This window comes from Muscardinus avellanarius, assembly GCF_963383645.1.
Source record: "Muscardinus avellanarius genome assembly, chromosome: 1".
In the NCBI taxonomy this organism is placed as follows: domain Eukaryota; kingdom Metazoa; phylum Chordata; class Mammalia; order Rodentia; family Gliridae; genus Muscardinus; species Muscardinus avellanarius.
In genome coordinates this window covers 48,000,425-48,019,570 of record NC_137786.1, presented here as the reverse complement: position 1 = coordinate 48,019,570, position 19,146 = coordinate 48,000,425, and the positions used below count along the sequence as shown (strand labels likewise).

Below are 19,146 nucleotides of genomic sequence, written 5' to 3'. Positions count from 1 at the left end.
AGCGCCCCAGAGCCCGCGTCCGGCCGCGGTCCCGCAGGGGGCGGCAGAGGCGAGTTCCCGCGTCCCAGCTGTCAGCGCAGCCCGGGCGGCCGGTGGGCGTGGCGTAGCCCGTGACGTCGCGTCCCTTCTCGAGTCTCCGCCCCCTCCCACCCGGCGGGTATATAAAGCCTCGCCGCGCGTTCGCACTCGCACAAGTGGAGCTGGGCGTCGGGTGCAGGTTTCTCCGGGACGGGGCCTCCGGGGTTAGGGCCAGCTCGGACGTGTGTCCGCGACTCTGAGGTGGCAGCGGGCGGGCGGTGCCAGGCGACGATGGAGCTTCTGCGGACTATCACCTACCAGCCGGCCGCCAGTACCAAGATGTGCGAGCAGGCGCTGGGCAAGGCGTGCGGCGCGGACTCCAAGAAGAAGCGGCCGCAGCAGCCCCCCGAGGAGCCGCAGCCCCAGGCGCCCGTGCCCCCGGCGGCCGCGCACCATCACCACCACCACTCGCACTCGGGACCCGAGATCTCGCGGATTATCGTCGACCCCACCACGGGGAAGCGCTACTGCCGGGGCAAAGTGCTGGGAAAGGTGACGAGCGGCGGGAGCCGGGTGGCGGGATGGGAGGGAGGTATGCCCGGGCGCCCCGAGCCGGGACGGACCCTGACCCCGCATCCCCGCGTCCCCCTCCGGCTCGCGGTGTCTCCCGCGTCGGGTCCCCGCGCGACGAGGGCGCCTCACCTGCCGCCCTCTGGCTTCGTGAGCTGGGGATCGGCTTTCCATCCTCAGCCTCCCGCAACCCCAAACCTTTCATCGTGGGGCTAGAAGCAAGAGCTGTCTACACTAGTCCTAATCCCTCACCTGTTCCCAGGAGAATTTTCCTGACAAGTCCCTTCAGACGTTATTTTTCTTCTTTCCTCATCCCAGCCCCCTCAATAAAGCTCTCCTTCATAAAGGGAAAAGAGAAACTGATTGGACCTGCTGTTTTCAGGAATTTTTCTTTTTTCTCATGAAGAACCTTTTACTAAGTAGATTTGCATCCCTTCATCCACCCTTGTTTTCTACATTCCCCCCTTTTAATTAATTTATTTATTTTAAACATCAGCCCTCCATTTTTTCTGCCATGCTCAATTCCATCTTGGCTTTGTTTCCTTTCAGGGTGGCTTTGCAAAATGTTATGAAATGACAGATTTGACAAACAACAAAGTCTACGCTGCAAAAATTATTCCTCACAGCAGAGTAGCTAAACCTCATCAGAGGGAAAAGGTGTGTATGACTGTTGACTAAAGTATTTTCTTTGTGTGCAGGGATGGCCCTACCCTGTTAAGAAAATGTCTTCTGCATGTGTAAGCACTGCCTTTTCAGAGGTGATGGGAAGCTAATAAGCCTTATCTTGCTTTTTTCTTTTAGATTGACAAAGAAATAGAGCTTCACAGAATTCTTCATCATAAGCACGTAGTGCAGTTTTACCACTACTTTGAGGACAAAGAAAACATTTACATTCTGTTGGAATACTGCAGTAGAAGGGTGAGTGTTAACTCCTGTTTCAGTACCTTTATTTCTTGAAAACTGAAAAGTTCAAATTGCATTTTATCTGGGATTTTAGCTGTGACAGTTAATTTTTATACCACTGCATTAACTTTCATCACTTACCTGCAAAGAGAAAACACTGATTTTGGCAACTTTCTTTGACAGATTCTTTTTTCCCTTCTCTTCCTAGTCAATGGCTCATATCTTGAAAGCAAGAAAGGTGTTGACAGAGCCAGAAGTCAGATACTACCTCCGGCAGATTGTGTCTGGACTGAAGTACCTTCATGAACAAGAAATCTTGCACAGGGATCTCAAGCTAGGTAAGCCCTTGAGTCTATATATCTGTTGCCTGACTTTGTGGTTAGAAAGTCATATTTTTTTTCTTTCTTTTTTACCTACTAGTGCTCTTAATTGCCACTAGCCTATGCAATCTTGCTTTTGAATGGGTGTCATTAATAACAATTGGCTGCCTGCCTACAAAGCGGATGTGTGCATTCTTGATTTGGAATACCTTTTCAAGGGGATTCACATTTGGTTTTGTTTATCATCTAGGAAACTTTTTTATTAATGAAGCCATGGAATTAAAAGTTGGAGACTTTGGTTTGGCAGCCAGGCTGGAACCTTTGGAACACAGAAGGAGGTAGGAGTCAGAAATACATTCTGTTAGGGTTTTATGGAGACGAAATATGGCTTTATAACTTTTCACTTAACATTTCAGGGAAGGTTGGTTGACTTTAAGGCCTGTAGACCACAACAGTGTTAAACAGTTATTAACTGTTTACTATGGATTAGACAGGGTACTTTATCCTCTAAGCTGATTATTAAAGCAATTAGTAAAGTCTTACATTTGCCTGAAATGTATAAAAATGCCATGCCATCCCTGGCATCAGTTTATTAAAAACACTTGATCATATGGACTGAAAAAAAATACTGATGTGTTAAAAAAATTTATCATAAGTCACTGGGTACTTTTAAGGTTTTATTTTCAATCAAGTCACATCCAGAGAAATAAATTTAAACAATGCAATGGTTCCTAATAAGATCTTGAAATTTTGTCTTTCTAGAACAATATGTGGTACCCCAAATTATCTTTCTCCTGAAGTCCTCAACAAACAAGGACATGGCTGTGAATCCGACATCTGGGCCTTAGGCTGTGTAATGTAAGTAGACATACCAGAATGTTTAAAAACAAATTTAGTTTAGATTTTAACATTCAAAAACATGTTGCTTTATAGCAATTTCTAAAGGTATGTTTCTTTGCACACAGGTACACAATGCTGCTAGGAAGGCCCCCATTTGAAACTACAAATCTGAAAGAAACTTACAGGTGTATAAGAGAAGCAAGGTATACAATGCCGTCATCATTGCTGGCCCCTGCTAAGCACTTAATAGCTAGCATGTTGTCCAAAAACCCAGAGGATCGGCCCAGTTTGGATGACATCATCCGACATGACTTCTTTTTGCAGGTTGGTTCACTATTTTATATCTTTTTGATTTATTATTGATCCCAGCTACGCAACTGGTTACTGAAGGGCTTTTCTGATATTCCACAGGGCTTTACTCCAGATAGACTTTCTTCAAGCTGTTGTCATACAGTTCCAGATTTCCACCTATCAAGCCCAGCTAAGAATTTCTTTAAGAAAGCTGCTGCTGCTCTTTTTGGTGGCAAAAAAGACAAAGCAAGATATATTGACACACACAGTAAGTTCTAAGGCTTCTCCCCCTTTTCTGTATCCAGTATGACATTTAAATTTGATAAATTAGTTTCAAAGAGCATATAATTTTGATCTTTGATACTTATACATAATAAACCCACATCTCTTATTGTAATGAATAACTTTTTGTTTTGTAAATAATAAAGTATGCTTCCTGCATGATTGCAGTTTATGTTAATGATAAAATGCTGTTTTTGCCTTGGATGCTCATTAGCTGTTTAACAGTGCGTTTGGAGGAAATATGGCTAGCTTGGTTCCCACCTTTCTGAGATAAGCTAACACTCTTGATTCTTTTCCTTGTTTTACAGATAGAGTATCTAAAGAAGATGAAGAAATTTATAAGCTTAGGCATGACTTGAAGAAGACTTCGATAACTCAGCAACCCAGCAAACATAGAACAGATGAGGTATGTTGGGAAAGAATAAAAGGGATATAAATACTTTAGATCATTTCCATTCCTTGTTAATTGGCACTTAGACTCTGATTATTATAGTTCAGGCGTGTCATATTCAGAGCAAAGATTTTGTCTTTTAGTTTAACAATGCTTGTAGTTGGGACACTGCCGTATCATTGACCTGGCTTGTGTCCATTGCTTTTTGATAAGCTCTTCCAGCAATTGCCATAATCTCATCTTAACTGGCATTTCTGCCTATAATGGATTTAGATACCTGACTCATAGCACGACTCTTCTCTCTTTTAAGGAGCTCCAGCCACCTACCACAACAGTTGCCAGATCTGGAACACCCGCAGTAGAAAACAAGCAGCAGATTGGGGATGCTATTCGGATGATAGTTAGAGGGACACTTGGCAGCTGCAGCAGTAGCAGTGAATGTAAGTGTTTGTTCATGATGTTTTAAATAATAAAACTACAATACCAGTGCTAAATACTAAGCAAATGACCTCAGCATATTTTATAGCTTAATTTAACCTAAAAGAGGCAAAATGAGAGGAATTGGAAAAAGATAAAGAATAACCCCAAATTTTATGTATTTATAGTTAGTGGAGGAAAAGTGAGCATCTACCTAAACCTAAGGTTCTAATGCTATGAATTTCATAATATATTTTTCTCCCTGACTTTCCAGGTCTTGAAGACAGTACTATGGGAAGTGTTGCAGATACAGTGGCAAGAGTCCTTCGAGGATGTCTAGAAAACATGCCAGAGGCTGACTGCATTCCCAAAGAACAGCTGAGCACATCATTTCAGTGGGTCACCAAATGGGTTGATTACTCTAACAAGTATGGCTTTGGATACCAGCTCTCGGACCACACTGTAGGTGTCCTTTTCAACAACGGTGCTCACATGAGCCTCCTTCCAGACAAAAAGTAAGTGTATGCTATTAATGGAAATCTGTTGGTTCTCTAGTCTTACGCTAAAGAAATCTGAAAACTCACTTTTCTATCTTTTGTGATTTTTAGAACAGTTCACTATTATGCAGAGCTGGGCCAGTGCTCTGTTTTTCCAGCAACAGATGCCCCTGAACAATTCATTAGTCAAGTGACGGTGCTGAAGTACTTTTCTCATTATATGGAGGAGAACCTCATGGATGTAAGTACTGTGACTTTAACATTGTGATATTTGAAGTAATTCACAGACCAGTGGCATGTGTATTGCTTTGAAGCTTGATAGAAGTATAGATTCTCCTGTCCTTCCCCATATCTTCTGAATCAGAATCTCTGGGGGATAGAGCTAGAAATCTGCAGACCATAATTTTATGCTTATTTAAGTTAGGTATTTTCCTAGAAGAATAAAGGGCACAATGCAAAATCTTCATAGGTTCTAATTCCTTCTCCTAATGTCTTTCAGGGTAGTGATCTCCCTAGTGTTACCGATATTCGAAGACCTCGGCTCTACCTCCTTCAGTGGCTAAAATCTGACAAGGCCTTAATGATGCTCTTCAATGATGGCACCTTTCAGGTAACTGAACCCTTCACAGAAGCATATGTTCATGTCCTAAAGAAATTATTTTTACTTAGCCAATTTAAGGTTTGACTGACCTTTTCTACCTCTTGAATATTGAGAGAGGTCTAATATTTGTGTTTATTTTTTAAGGTGAATTTCTACCATGATCATACAAAAATAATCATCTGTAGCCAAAATGAAGAATACCTTCTCACTTACATCAATGAGGATAGGATATCTACAACTTTCAGACTGACGACTCTGCTGATGTCTGGCTGTTCATTGGAATTGAAAAATCGCATGGAATATGCCCTGAACATGCTCTTACAGAGATGTAATTGAGAGACTTCTTGAATGGACCCTATGGGACTCCTCTTTTCCACTGTGAGATCAACAGGGAAGCCAGTAGAGTGATCTAAAGCATGTTGAAGAAGGACAGGTGGTGGTACGAAAACAATTCCTCTGTGGCCTGCTGGACTGTGTGGAACCAGACCAGGCTGAGGCATACGTTCTTGACTTTGGACAATTCAAGAGTGAACGAGAATGCAGTTTCCTTGAGATACTTGTTTTCAAAGTTTTTTCAGATAATTTTGCAGAAAGGTGCATTGACTCTTAACTTCTCTCTGTTGAGAGTGTTTCAGCCAGAGGACTTGGAACTGTGAATATACTTCCTGAAGGGGAGGGAGAAGGGAGGAAGCTCCCACATTGTTTAAAAGGCTGTAATCAGAGCAGCTTTTGGCTGCCAAACTGTGAACTATGGCCATATATAATTTTTTTTGTTTATTTTTGAATACACTTGTGGCTGGAAAAGTGCATTCCTTGTTAATAAACTTTTTATTTATTACAGCCCAAAGAGCAGTATTTATTATCAAAATGTTTTTTTTATGTTGACCATTTTAAACTGTTGGCAATAAAGAGTATGAAAAACCAGAAATAGTTGTCTCCTGTTTTTAGTATATATCAATCACTGTATCACATTCTTTAGTAATTCTTGGCCCTCTTTGGTGTGACATTCGGTATAGAAGCATATAGAGAGCTAGATCTTCAATTTTTCTAATCATAGCTTCTAGGAAATCATTCTTTAATACCTGAATTAAAATAATAAACTTTCCGAATAGATCTAGCTTGAGAAGATTATAACAAAAATATTACTCTTTACAACTAAACTATTGATAACCTGTTAAATCCAAATTTCCTTCTGGAGTATTTCCTCAAAACTCATTTAACGTAGAGCTGAAAGGCAGAATAAGTAATCCTGTGCAAACAAACCTCTGTTATTAGTAAGTGTCAATAGGTACAGGAAGTTTATCTTAATATGGGCAAAACTATGCATTATTATACATGCACCACCTAAATATTACTCAGCTTAAACCTGCCTAAACACTTCCACTGCCGCTGGCAGTACTAGCATGTAATTCCACTAGTGGGAAATGCTTTCGAAATAATTCATTTTATTTTCCTTTTGGTGCATGGTGCTTAAGGAGTGATATGGAAACCAAATTATGATGTAGGATTCATGTTTTAAACTATTAATAATCAGAGGCAAATCTAACAAGGTTTGCCCTTTCAGTACAATCTATTCTAACAGGTGTAAAGAAAAGCTGCTCATCCTGTTACTCTGAACTCAGAGTGACCTGAATAAGATGTAAATAATTTCTTTGTTCAATTGTAAACCTACTCTAAGGAGAATGTGATCCTATGGGAAAAGATATCACTTGGGTTTAAGGCGGTGTTTACATTTGATTGTGTACAGGGGAATATAGAAATGGTAGCTGTAATCTTACATTCTTCTAAAATTGTTACAAACTTTGCATCTGGTATCCTTTATCAGTCAAAAGCTGAAAGGGGGATTTGTTGTATTTCACAAGTCCTAGATTAATTTCTGTTAGCCAGAGTTCTTTGGCTATGTATATAAATTAGGGTATTTGTTAGCTTATAGTAATTGCTGAAGAAAACTGAGCAAGTAATAAGTAGGTTATAAATGTACAATTTTATTTTTATGAGCAGAGAAAACAAAGTTTGCAAATAGCGAAAAATGTTCTGAGTTTCACAGTGCAGGTCTATCTATTACTTCATGGTTTTAGAACATGCTTATCCATTTTATTTTAAAATGTATTGGTACCTACTGAGTACCAGATGCAAAGTGAAGCTGAGCCTCTACCTGTCCTCCAGAAAGTGGAGTGGAGACAGTACGTTTGCCTCTTCGTCTGATAAGTGCTATGATGTTATGATGAAGGTATGCACTGGGTGTTGTGAAAACTGAGAACGGGAATCATGAGGAGAGCCCTAGGCATGGGAGGGACCAAAGAATAGGTTCCAGAGAAGAGAATTATTTGTATTGAGATTTGAAAGATCAGTGGTGGTTAAATTTAAGTATGAGATAGAGAAGAGTTTCCAAAATAACACTGTCCAGAATGGGACAGTGAAAACAACATGTTCAGGAGCAGAAAGATGAAAGCATTCACAGCAGAAGTAGGTGTGTAAAGCTGGAGTATAGTAGGTAGAGCTGGAAGAAACACATATAATCTGCCCCATATGCACCCCAAGGCATTTAGGCTATCTCTGGAAGGCTTGCAGAATTAGGGTGTGGGGGTATTGCTCAGTGGTTGAATACTTGTCTAGCATGTGAGAGGCCCTGGGTTCAATCCCTAGCACTGTCAAATAAAAGAAAAATAAAGTAACATTTAAAGAGAAAAAGTGGCATAGTACTTCAGATTCATAAAATGCATTCTGGGGACATAGATATAAAGGGTGAGAAACAAGACGGAGAGGGATGCCATAAACAGCAAAGAAACTAATGTGCTCAGGTGAGAAAGGACCTGAGTCTTGATTAAAGGGAGTTCATGAAGGGTATCTTCTTTGGGCTATATGGTTCATGTCAGTATTCAGACTTCTCATGGGGTAGCCAAAAGCTGAATGAATTAATTAATGAAGACATATTTTGGAAGAATGTAGTTGATTTTAGAAGGATTTGCAGCTTGATTGAATGTGAAGACAAAGAAGGTAATGTTTGGGATAATTGGGGGCAGTTGATGAGGGAAAGGCGGTATACTACATGGATATTAACTGAAATAAGGCTTATAAAAAGAAAAGCTTGATATTCAGAAAAATACAGTGAGTTTAATATATGCTGAGTTAGACTCATATGTGGATGCCAAAATAGGCCCAGAAAACAATTGGAGCTAGATTTTGGAGTAATCAGGTTTGGGATAATGTCTTGGGAGTAGATGAGGATACATAAAGAGAGACTTTTGTTTCCCCTTCTATTCAGCAACATTTTTTTTTTTTGTAGGAAGCGGACATCTCTTTAAATATAATACTGTTCGTAAATATTTGCCATGTAGGAAGAACAAAAGACTGACACAATTAGACACCAAACAGTGATCTTGAATTTCATAAAAATAGCCCCCAAATAACATGTGTCCATAATGAACACTCCTATCCCCCAAAATGTTGCTATATTAGCTACCCCAAATCCTGGAAAGGTACCGACTGAGAGAAAAAAAAGTCCATCTCTAAAGATGTACTACTTTTCATACATGGTAATAGCTATGTTCCACTAAGCCTGGCATGCCCATAACTGTAACCTGGATCTTGGATTATTTGACATTTACTACTTTAATGTCTTTCTTCCTTCAATGTTTCTAGAACTATTTCTGAATGCAAACATATGTCCACCCAGCAGGAAGCATATTCGAGTAGATAAGCTTTGGGTAAGTCTTGAGTTCAAATTCCTGCCCAGCCCTGTGATCTGCAGTAAATGCCCAATCTCTCTAAACATCCATTTCCTCATCCATAAAGATGTAATGATAATATAGCACTTGCCCACCAAGGGTGTTCAATAAATATTCATACCTCTTCTGATGCTGTGTTTCTCTTACCTTTTTCCACACCCATAATGGCAGGAATCCTAATTACCTAGAAAAGAAAATAACTGAGTCATTCTTGTCTTTTCTTCTTCTTCCAGTCTACCTTTCTGTGTCAGTCATGGTCCAGACAAGAATACAAAAATCTTTTTAGGACCTTCAAAAAAAAAAGGACTCTCATGGGGATGGTTGGCTATAGAGCTGATGGAAGAGCTCAGGAGCCGAATGGGAGGTGATGGGGCACCTTAGGTATTTGCAGCAGCAGAAAGCCACTACTTCTTAGTGACTACAGAGACCCAGAGAAAAAGTGGAGTTATGAAAGTTCAGAACTGTGGACTTTATGTAGAAACTAGAACCATGGTGGTCACTGTCCAACAGGAATTTGAGCCCATGGAACAAAAATAGTCACTGCTTGAACCCCAGGACATGTTTAGATGAGAAAGAAAGGAGATGAATCATTTCTGGATTGTTTTCTTCTTCTTGCCCGCCAGTCTCCCATTGATCAAGTCAGCTTGAAGATAGTAGAATAGTAACCTGAGCAATGTTGTTGCTAGGTCAGTCTAATATTGTAGAACAAAGGAGGATGTGCAATTTGCCTGTCAATTTTCTTATTTGACAGGAAAATGAACGGCCCAGCTTTATTTCTTAATTTTTCTCTTCCATTAACTTACTACCACTTTTATCTTCTCTTCCTCTTAAGTACCAAAGTGACATAATTGCTAAGAGCTTTAATAGTTAGCTACATACATAGCAAGATGACAGGCAGTGGAAGGCTGGAAGAGGAAAAAATTAAAAGAGAAGGCATTAAGACTGGATTCCTTTTTGCTTTAGGTCTCTGTGATTTATAATACATCAGAAATTTTTTATGTTAAAATAATTTTAATCTAATGAAAATGTGTTTGTCTAAAAATAAATATATGCATTTTCAGAAGTTACTCAGATAAATCAATTTCTATATATGTGAGTCAGTATATATATATATATATATATGTAATATTTTGTACTACAGATGGACCCAAGGACACTTACCTCCAAGCTATACCTCCAGTCCTATTTTATTATCTTATTTTGAAACAGGGTCTCTCTAAGTTGCAGAATGCCTCTATTTTTAGAGTTTGTAATAAATTTTTTTATGTGCAGAAACTTGTGGATTTTGATTTGTTTTTCCTTGACTTGGAAGAGATTTTAGTCTATATATGCTTAGATTCATGCTTTGTTTTAACACTTTTTTATGCTTTATTAACTTTTATAATGGAAAGCATCTCTTTGAATTGCTACAATTTAATTATATTAGTGAACTCAAATTAAAAAGTTAAATTTCTACAATGCAGTGTTGGAATATAATATCATGGTTCATCAATGTTTGCAATTCAATTGGATAGAATATGTGGGTTTTTGCCTCTGAAATTAGCCTTATGATACCTTTATATGCAAAACAAAGTTGATTTAAATGATTGAGGAACAATAATTTCACTAATAAGCTGAGATAAAATAACAAAGTTACTGAGTTATCTATACTATGAAATACCGAATGATTAGATATTTAACCCAATTATGCAAGTTAGAACAAATTCGGTTTTTTAGGCCTGTAACCAATTCATACTACAAGAAGTCAGGGAATATTCCTAAATAAAATAAAATACATAATGCTTTTCTTTTGTACTCCTTTGGAATTGGTGGCAGTAGAATGTAAAAGTCGTGATAGATCAAAAGAGTTTCACTAGGACATCAATTTATTGATTTAGATGATTTGCATGATCCTATGGGACAAAAAGAATGCACGAACACGGGATTGTGTGAGATCTGAGAACTCGGGAGCTGCAGGAAAGATGTTTAAATATCTCAAGAGCTAAGGAGTTGGAAAGTCCAAGCAAGTGATGAAGTAGCCTGGAGGGGGATGCAGAGGAGAATTAGATAAGAACCTAGCTAGTGATAAACGGGTAAATGTTTCACCAGCAGCAAGTTGGTAAGAGGTAAGGACCATGATCTGTGGCATTCGCTGGCTTTGTAGTGTGAATACTTTTGCCATGACTGATTTCAAGATACCAGAGCGATGATGATGTCTCTCTGGAGACTATGGAGATGGAAAGAGATACACAGGACATGCCATTGTATTTCCACCATATGGGTTAAAAAGTAGATAACAATAAAATGTAGCAAAACAATCAGGTAATGGTGAATTTTGAGGTCTTATTGCCTTTAAAATGTGATTTAATACAAGTTTTATATATTTAAAATATGTTTTGTTGCTAGAGATTGAACCCGGGGATATTCTACTTCTAATCTACATCCTAACTTTTTATATTTTTTTATTTTGAAAAAATTAAACTAGAGTTTTGCTAAATTGCTGAGGTTGGCCTTAAACCTGTGACTCTCCTGTCTCAACCTCCCAAGTATTGGCATGCACCACTGCACTTGGCTAATAATTTATTTTTTACTAATGGCTGTGTTTCCCAAATGGCTTGACAGTTCATGAAATTTTAACAATCAATTTTTTGAGGGTGACACTAAGGATTGAACCTAGAGGCATTCAACCTCTGAGCTACACCCCCTAGGTCAATTTTATTTCTTATTTGGAAACAAAATTTCACTAAATTGCAGAGGGCCTCACTAGGTTGCCAAGGCTGGCTTCAAACCTGAAATCCTCAACCTAAAGTACTGGGATTACAAACCTGTACCACCACACCCAGCTTAACAATCAAGTTTCGTATACTAGATTCAGCGTAGCAATATTAAAAGCTCAAACCTAAGGAGGTGGACTATACATCTCTGAGAACTAGGAAATCACTGTTAAGTTTATTTGTTTGTTTGTTTATTTATTTATTTATTTATTTATTGTCCTGGGGATGGAACATAGGGGCTTCTACTTTCGGGCTATGTCCCCAACCTATTTTATATTTTATTTTGAAACAGGGTCTCACTAAATTGCTGAGAGCCTCACTAATAGCTGAGGCTGGCTTTGAACCTGTGCAATCCTCCTGTCTCAGCCTCCCAAGTGTGGGGATTACAAGTGGCACCACCACTTAAGTTCTGAACAGTTAATAGGGTTTTATGTTCCCTCAGTATCTCAGGCAGTACTCCAATGAGTGTCTTGGTTTGTATCTCTAATTATATATGAAATCTCAGCCTAAATCATAAACAAAAAATGTTCAGATGATAAAATAGATTTTTTGTTGTAAGGTATCTTTCAATTTAAAAAGTTAGTAGTAAGCACATAAGTATTGAAGATAATCAAATCATGGAATTAATATATTTTGTTAAAGAATCAATGAATAAGCCGGACATGGTGGTGCATGCTTGTAATCCCAGCATTCAGAAGGCTTAGACAGGAGGATCGCAGGTTTGCGGCCAGCCTCAGCTACATAGTTAGAGGCCCTCTGCAACTTAGTTAGACCCTGTTTCAAAATAATGAATAAAAAATAGGGCATAGGGTGTCGCTCGGAGGTCAATTGCCCCTGGGTCCCATCCCCAGACCCACACACACACACACACAAAAATCAATAAATATTATTAGATATAGCATCAGAACTGTATACTAGTCTTTCATATAGTACTGTACTAGTAGCATAATCCAAAATTAAAGGTGAAGTAATTTTAGGGTTAAGAATGTAGCTCACTGGTAGAACCCTTGCCTAGCAGACCCAAGGCCCAGGTTCAAACCTCAGTACTAAAAAAAATGTGAAATTTTAATAACATATATTTATAATTTTAAGCTAAAATCTTGACATTTATGTTTAATATTGTAAAGTATGGTAATCTCCAAATAAGTTAATCATAAGCATAAGTAACTGGGATAGGCACAAGAGGAGCACAAGCATTACTGGTTTTATATAAATAACGTACTTTGAGTTGAAGTAATTAAATTTTTCTTTAAACTCAAATTTTCTATCTAGACTATTAAAAAAAAACAGAATAACTCTTGTGTTTTGTAGAATATGATGTATTTCTCTTAGACATATTTCACCAGGAGTATACATACACACATACACAAACACACACACACATTTCAGTCAATCATTTTAAAATTGCTCAAGTTAAAACAATGTAGGCAGTTGTAAAAACTTAAAAAATTTTTAATACAGTAATTAAAAAACGAAGTGGAAAATGTATTTGGCAATGGTGAGGTCAATGAAATGAAAAAGACTAAATAATATTATATGCATTATGAATGTATCACTATGAATTTCACTATCTTATATAAGTACAATGTAATGATGAAAATATTTAAAAGACATTTTTCAATGTACTTTTATAAATAAATTCAGCAATAGTAATGAAACTAAAATTATTTTATCTGAATATAAATATGTAAATTAATACATTTTTGAAATTAAATGTGTAAAAATGCAAGTTATGTTTTTGCTTAAAATATAAAAACTAGACAAGTGGGGTGGTGGTTGCTTCTAATTCCAGTATTTGGGAGGCTGAGACAGGAAGACTGCCAGCTTGAGGCCAGGTAATGTAGTGAGACCCTGTGTCAAATTAAAATAAAATAGAGTAGGGGATATAGCTAAGAGGTAGAATCCCCCAGAATTCAATCCTGAGTGCCTAAAATAAAACAAGATAAAGTAAAAAATGTAAAATATAGAATATGGCAAAAATTGAATTCCCTAGTAAGGAATATCAGTTGGTCAAAACACAAATACAACAAATCACAGAATTAATACATTTTTAAAGAATCAATGCACATTATGTCTAGCATCGAAACTGCATGGTAGTCTTTCATATAATAGCAAAATAAGCAAATTATGAAAATAAGCAAATTATGTAAGCAACCAAATTATATAATATATAGCAGGAATAAGCTTGGAATTTTAATCAAATATACCAAGCTGAAAACAACTTTGCTGATTGCTTACTGAGTTATTATGAATAAGACACCAACTCTTACTTTTCTCTCTTATAACACAAGGAAAGTAACTTAAAAAATTTAAGTGTACACAACAGTACACACCCATAACCCCAGCTACTCAAAATGATGAGGAAGAGCATCTCAAGTTTGAGGCCATCCTGGGTGACTGAGTGAGACCCTGACTCAAAAATGAAAATAAAAATATTTGGGAGTATAGCTCAGTGGCAGAATGCCCCTGAGTTTAATTCCCAGTACCACAAAAAATGCAAAAATATTTATTACAATGTATTAGTTTGAACAATATGACATTGACAAAATTTAAAATTTTTGGCCTACAACAAAAAATATCTTTTATTTTAAAAGGAATATTAAAAAGAAAAGTGTAAGTTTTCTATTTTACCATTTTATCCTCCCGCTTTGGTACTGGGAATTGAACCCAGGGGCATTCTACCTCCAAACTACACCCCTGTCCTTTTTTTAAATTTTGAAACAGAGTCTTGCTAAATTGCTAAGATTGACCTCGAACTTGCAATCCTCTTGTCTCAGCCTCCCAAATATTGGGATTATACGCATGCATCACTATGCTTGGCTACATTGTGCTTTATTAATATTTCCTTGTTCATATTACCTTTTTGTTTTATACCAACACCAGTAGGTATTATTATTTATATTATATAATACCATCGTTACTCTGTAAATACTATATCTTATACCAACATTTAAATTATTATTAGAGATTTTCAATTAATAGTTACTTTATTCACCATGCTTCTAGGAAAACCAAATTAAGGAATGCCCGAAAGTGAGAGCAATTTACCCTGTAGTTACTGACAAAATTAAAAAGGCAAGTCACATAAATATTTACCACATTTTGATTATTCCTTTCTTGCCTTTTTTTGTTAGAATCTCTTCTCAATTATTTAGAAAAAAATCCCAATTCTATGCTATGTATAACCCAATTTCTGATATAAAAATATTCCATGAAAGATGGCAAACCTTTGAGAAACATTCATACAAATAAAATAAATTTTCCTTAAGCCAAGACTTCCTGGGAAATTTAATATTCAATATTTGCCTTATGAATCTCTATGAAAGTGTAAGAAGGTTTTTACAAACTCATTTCCCCTTCTGCCCTCCTCCTCCTCCTCCTCCTCCTCTTCATCCTCCTCCTCTTCCTCTTCCTTATTCTTATCCTTATCCTATCCTTATCCTTCTTATTTTCTCTCTCCCCCTGCTTTTTTTTAATTGAGCTGGGTAAACAAGACTAGGACCATAGGGATGCTGGTAAGTACTCTACTACTGAGATACCCATCCTAACCTTCTCAGAATTACTTTTATAATTGCAAGGGATATTTCTGGGAATATAATTTTTCAGTATATATAATATTAGTCCTTAAAGGACCAAATTTGGTTTTGAAAGATTATGATCCTGTAGATAGCAAGCCCATAGCTTTCTGGTAGTATGGCAATATTTAGGCAAAAAATAGAGATTTTAGTATCTCCTAAGACATCAAATTTGAGTTCTTAAATCTTTATTCACAAGCTCACTCAGTAAGAAAATTTCCTTTGGAAATCATGGCCCAGGAATGAACCAGATTGCCAGGTGGCTATAATAACTTGGCAAGGCACACATCCATGTAATAAAGAGTGCCCTGCTCAACTTTTTTATACTGTTTTTTTATACTGGCAAAACTGAAATGTTTTATTATAAATATAGCTCATATACATTTTTTTTTGCAAAAGATATTTGGGATTTAGTTTTATTTCTTTATTTTTGTGATACTGGGAATTAAACAAGGAGCATTCTACCTCTCTGCTATACCCCCAGCCCTATTTTATTTTTTAATTTTGAAATAGGGTCTCATTAAATTTGACAGGCTGGTGTCAAACCTACAATCCTCCTGTGTCAGCCTAAGCACAGGGATTATAGGCATGTAGTATAGCACCTGATGATATTTGGGGTTTACAAGGACCATATTGGTAGTCTTTTATGTTGAACAGTACAACCATAGAGACTGTAAAGTCTCTTTCTCCGAGTCACCTCCTGGGAAGAACATACCTAACAAAGCATGTGAATATATTTTATTGAATGTATTAGAACAAGAGTTTTATACTTGATCTTAGTCAAAAGGCCAGAAGGGATTAGAGCAAGAATTTTTAAGTTAAAATTTAAAAATCATTGTAGAAGGGTAGGGTTCCATGATTTAGTTTCATGGCACAATGAGGAATGGAGTTTTGTATTCCAAAGTGACATAGAAATATAGTTCAGCCAACAAAAATAAAATAAAATAAAATAAAAACAACTCAAATTGAACAAACCTTATATTGTTCTTATAAAAATTATAAAACCTTATTTTACAGTTCCAGTTCGAGTGATCAGTGTCCAATAATGTTTACTACATGATTTGGCACATGTCAGGATACCTATGAATGAAATAATTCTTTTTTTTTCACTAGTGGTATTAGATGGCTCCACACTGCTGAAAATATACATATATATGAAGGGTGACTATGCATCTCAATTTTTCTGGCAAAAATCTTAAAGATACCTGTTCCTGTCAAACTGTCTGAAATTGGAAAATGAATTTAGATATGGATACCATATAAAATATTTGTTTTGATCCCATGTGAGTTTAATGTAACTAAGACACATCAAACATGACCCACTTCTCATATTACTGCACCATTGGCTTCAATTGCTTCTCCTATAAAAGGTAGGCTAAATTTTTTTCATACTAAAACTGTTTATGACCTTATTTTTATGCATCATTAAGCAGAGCAGCAGAAGAGTGAATTTAGGCTATAAGAATTTATTTAGATCCTATAGCACATTACATGATGTTTTACTTTATGTGCTTAAGACCACTACATGATAAAAATTAATGGCAGTCAAAGACACAGGTAAATGAGAACAAAAGAAACATATTTGGGCTGGGTATGGATTCACAAGCTACTAATCTTTGGCAGACTCTGACTCATAGTCAATTACTTGTCATTTTAACTTGGAGATTTATAGTGGCAGTAAATAGCAACATTATTTTAGCCTAGTTTTCAAAAAAGATAGATTGAACTAAAAATGTGGAATCCTAGTTTCAAATAAAAGTGCCTGCTTTTATTTCAGGTGGAGATAACTGGAAAAGAATTTTAAAGAAAAAATGAGTGAATTTGAAATATTCTTTGGGAATAATAAATCTTGTTGATTTTTAAATGCTTAATATATGATGTGGGGTGGTAGCGAAACTCATATGGAGATAAGAGTTTAAATATAGCCACACCAGCTTCTTCAGTCAATATTGGCTTAAATGCCAATGCTAACTAAACATGCCAAGGTGTCATAATTATTTATCTAGGAAAAGAATTTATATAATGGTATTCTTCTGAGTTTCTAGATTCATCAAAAGAATTTCACCTTGAACTTATTGATTGATTTAGAATTTCACGTGAACTGATTATATATATAAATGGGCTTTAAATAAGGCTTAAAACAGTTAGCTTTAAGTGATATAGTTAATATGCTATAATGTACTATACAAAAACTTAAAGCTTTCATTTGCTCTTCTCAGGGCTTAAGTGCCTTCTCCCTTAGCATTCATTGCATAAGAATGGCATACCATGGTTTCTTGAAGCTACTTTTCAATTTTATTGGAGAAAAGAACAAAAAGAGACATGAAAATTGGGGATTACAATAATTTAAATGTTTCTATGAATTAAGTAAGAAGAAACATTTTGTTATGTCAAAATTTTTATTGAAAACCAGTTTGTAGTTAGAAAAATTAACGGAAATTATTGGTTCTATCACAGAATCCAAATTCTTGTAACAAGGAAAGTGAGGTTGAGCTCTCATCTTCTACTCATTTTCTACTATTCAGCATCAAAGTGGCCAAAGTAACGGTTTGTTTTTAAATGTTATCTATTCAATGACACAGAACATTGTCTTAATTTCTCTATGTTTTATGCTGACTTTTTCAGTAAAGCACTATGAAAAGTTTCAGGAAAGTTAGTAAACATATGGATATTATTTGGTTAGTACTGTGGCCACTGTACCAGTATGATATGCAAACACATCAGTGCCTGTAGGGGTAAGTTTCTTGTGAGCATGAAGAAATTACTAGTCAATAAAAGTGGAAAGACTGTCAATGTTTTATTTTATTCCAATCTCCTGACCCCATTAAAATTATTGCAGTGTTTTCTCAACATGGTGTGCCAGGTTTGCTAAGTATGAGGTGAATAAAAGGATAGTTTCCTGACAAGTTCATTTGATAAAATAAGGCAGAACACAAGTGACTCATCCTTTACCAAAGTGTCTGAAATATAAGAAAGGTGCCATGTAGAAAACTAAATATTTTGAGTTCTTTAAGCTAGATCTCTTCTGTTTATCAAAATAAAAAATAAATAAAATGGTTTGAGATACAATTTGTTTCTTTTTGCATTAAACACTACTGATGACAGAATCAAACACCCTTTGACAGGTGTTTCATGTTGTATATAAAATTATTTCATAGGAGACTTTTTAGCAAGTCTATCAATTTATTGTCCTAAAAATTCAAAAATAAAGAAGGCTAAATGATACTAATTTTAGAAAATATTTATCTCCTACAGAAGTGTCAATAAGTATACTACCATTCATAAACATCATCATTTGCTTGTTAATTTCAGGCCCTTTTAGAAAATGCTTCTGCATCATTTCAAGGTCAAACTTGATAGCCACTAGCAGCATTATGGAAAATATTTCGTTAGTTCAGGTGCTTTAGACAACCTCATCTAGGGTGAAAGTTTGCACTTCTTATCTTAAAATGTCCTCTCAAAAACTAGCATGCCATATCGGATTCCTAAGTCACCCTGGCTTAATAGTTTTATTCCCAGTAACTTGCTTGTTCAAGTAGAGCCATTCATTTGGAAGATATCAGCTGTCCGGCTGCTGTACATCAGGCTCCTTTTGGAGAGATTACACATCCTAGAGCTCCCCTGAGGAGGAGGCCTGCCAGGCAGACTAATGAAGACTGTCACTGCGAGGAGCCCGTCACCAGGCCCAGCAACAACATCGGGGCTTTGCTGGATTATGTCATGCAGTGCCCTCTGCGTCCAAGCACAGCCTGCATCCTCACCTTATGCTCCTTCCTGAGCCAGTGTCTTAAGAACATATTGTTAGCTATATAGAGCAAATTACACAAAATTTGTACACATAGCAGGTAAAATAAGGTCTCAGGCAGGGGCTCAGGACAGAGAATTGCAGTCCTCTGCTGAGAGCTGGAAAATGGCAAAATCTCCAAATTAGAAAGTCCAGGCAGGCGTGGTGGTGCACAC

General features: G+C 36.8%; 1 protein-coding gene across 1 annotated transcript; it reads left to right on the top strand.

Moving 5' to 3' along the window:
* Window positions 1-309: 309 nt before the first annotated feature.
* On the top strand, window positions 310-5,466 carry PLK2 (polo like kinase 2; the record flags this gene model as incomplete). Its single annotated transcript, XM_080716396.1, has 14 exons — window positions 310-570; window positions 1,138-1,245; window positions 1,390-1,506; window positions 1,700-1,829; window positions 2,062-2,149; window positions 2,574-2,669; window positions 2,777-2,975; window positions 3,063-3,210; window positions 3,533-3,630; window positions 3,926-4,055; window positions 4,307-4,547; window positions 4,641-4,770; window positions 5,029-5,139; window positions 5,275-5,466. 14 exons carry the CDS (start codon window positions 310-312, stop codon window positions 5,464-5,466), a joined length of 2,049 nt encoding a protein of 682 aa, XP_080572522.1.
* Between the last annotated feature and the right edge of the window lie 13,680 nt (window positions 5,467-19,146).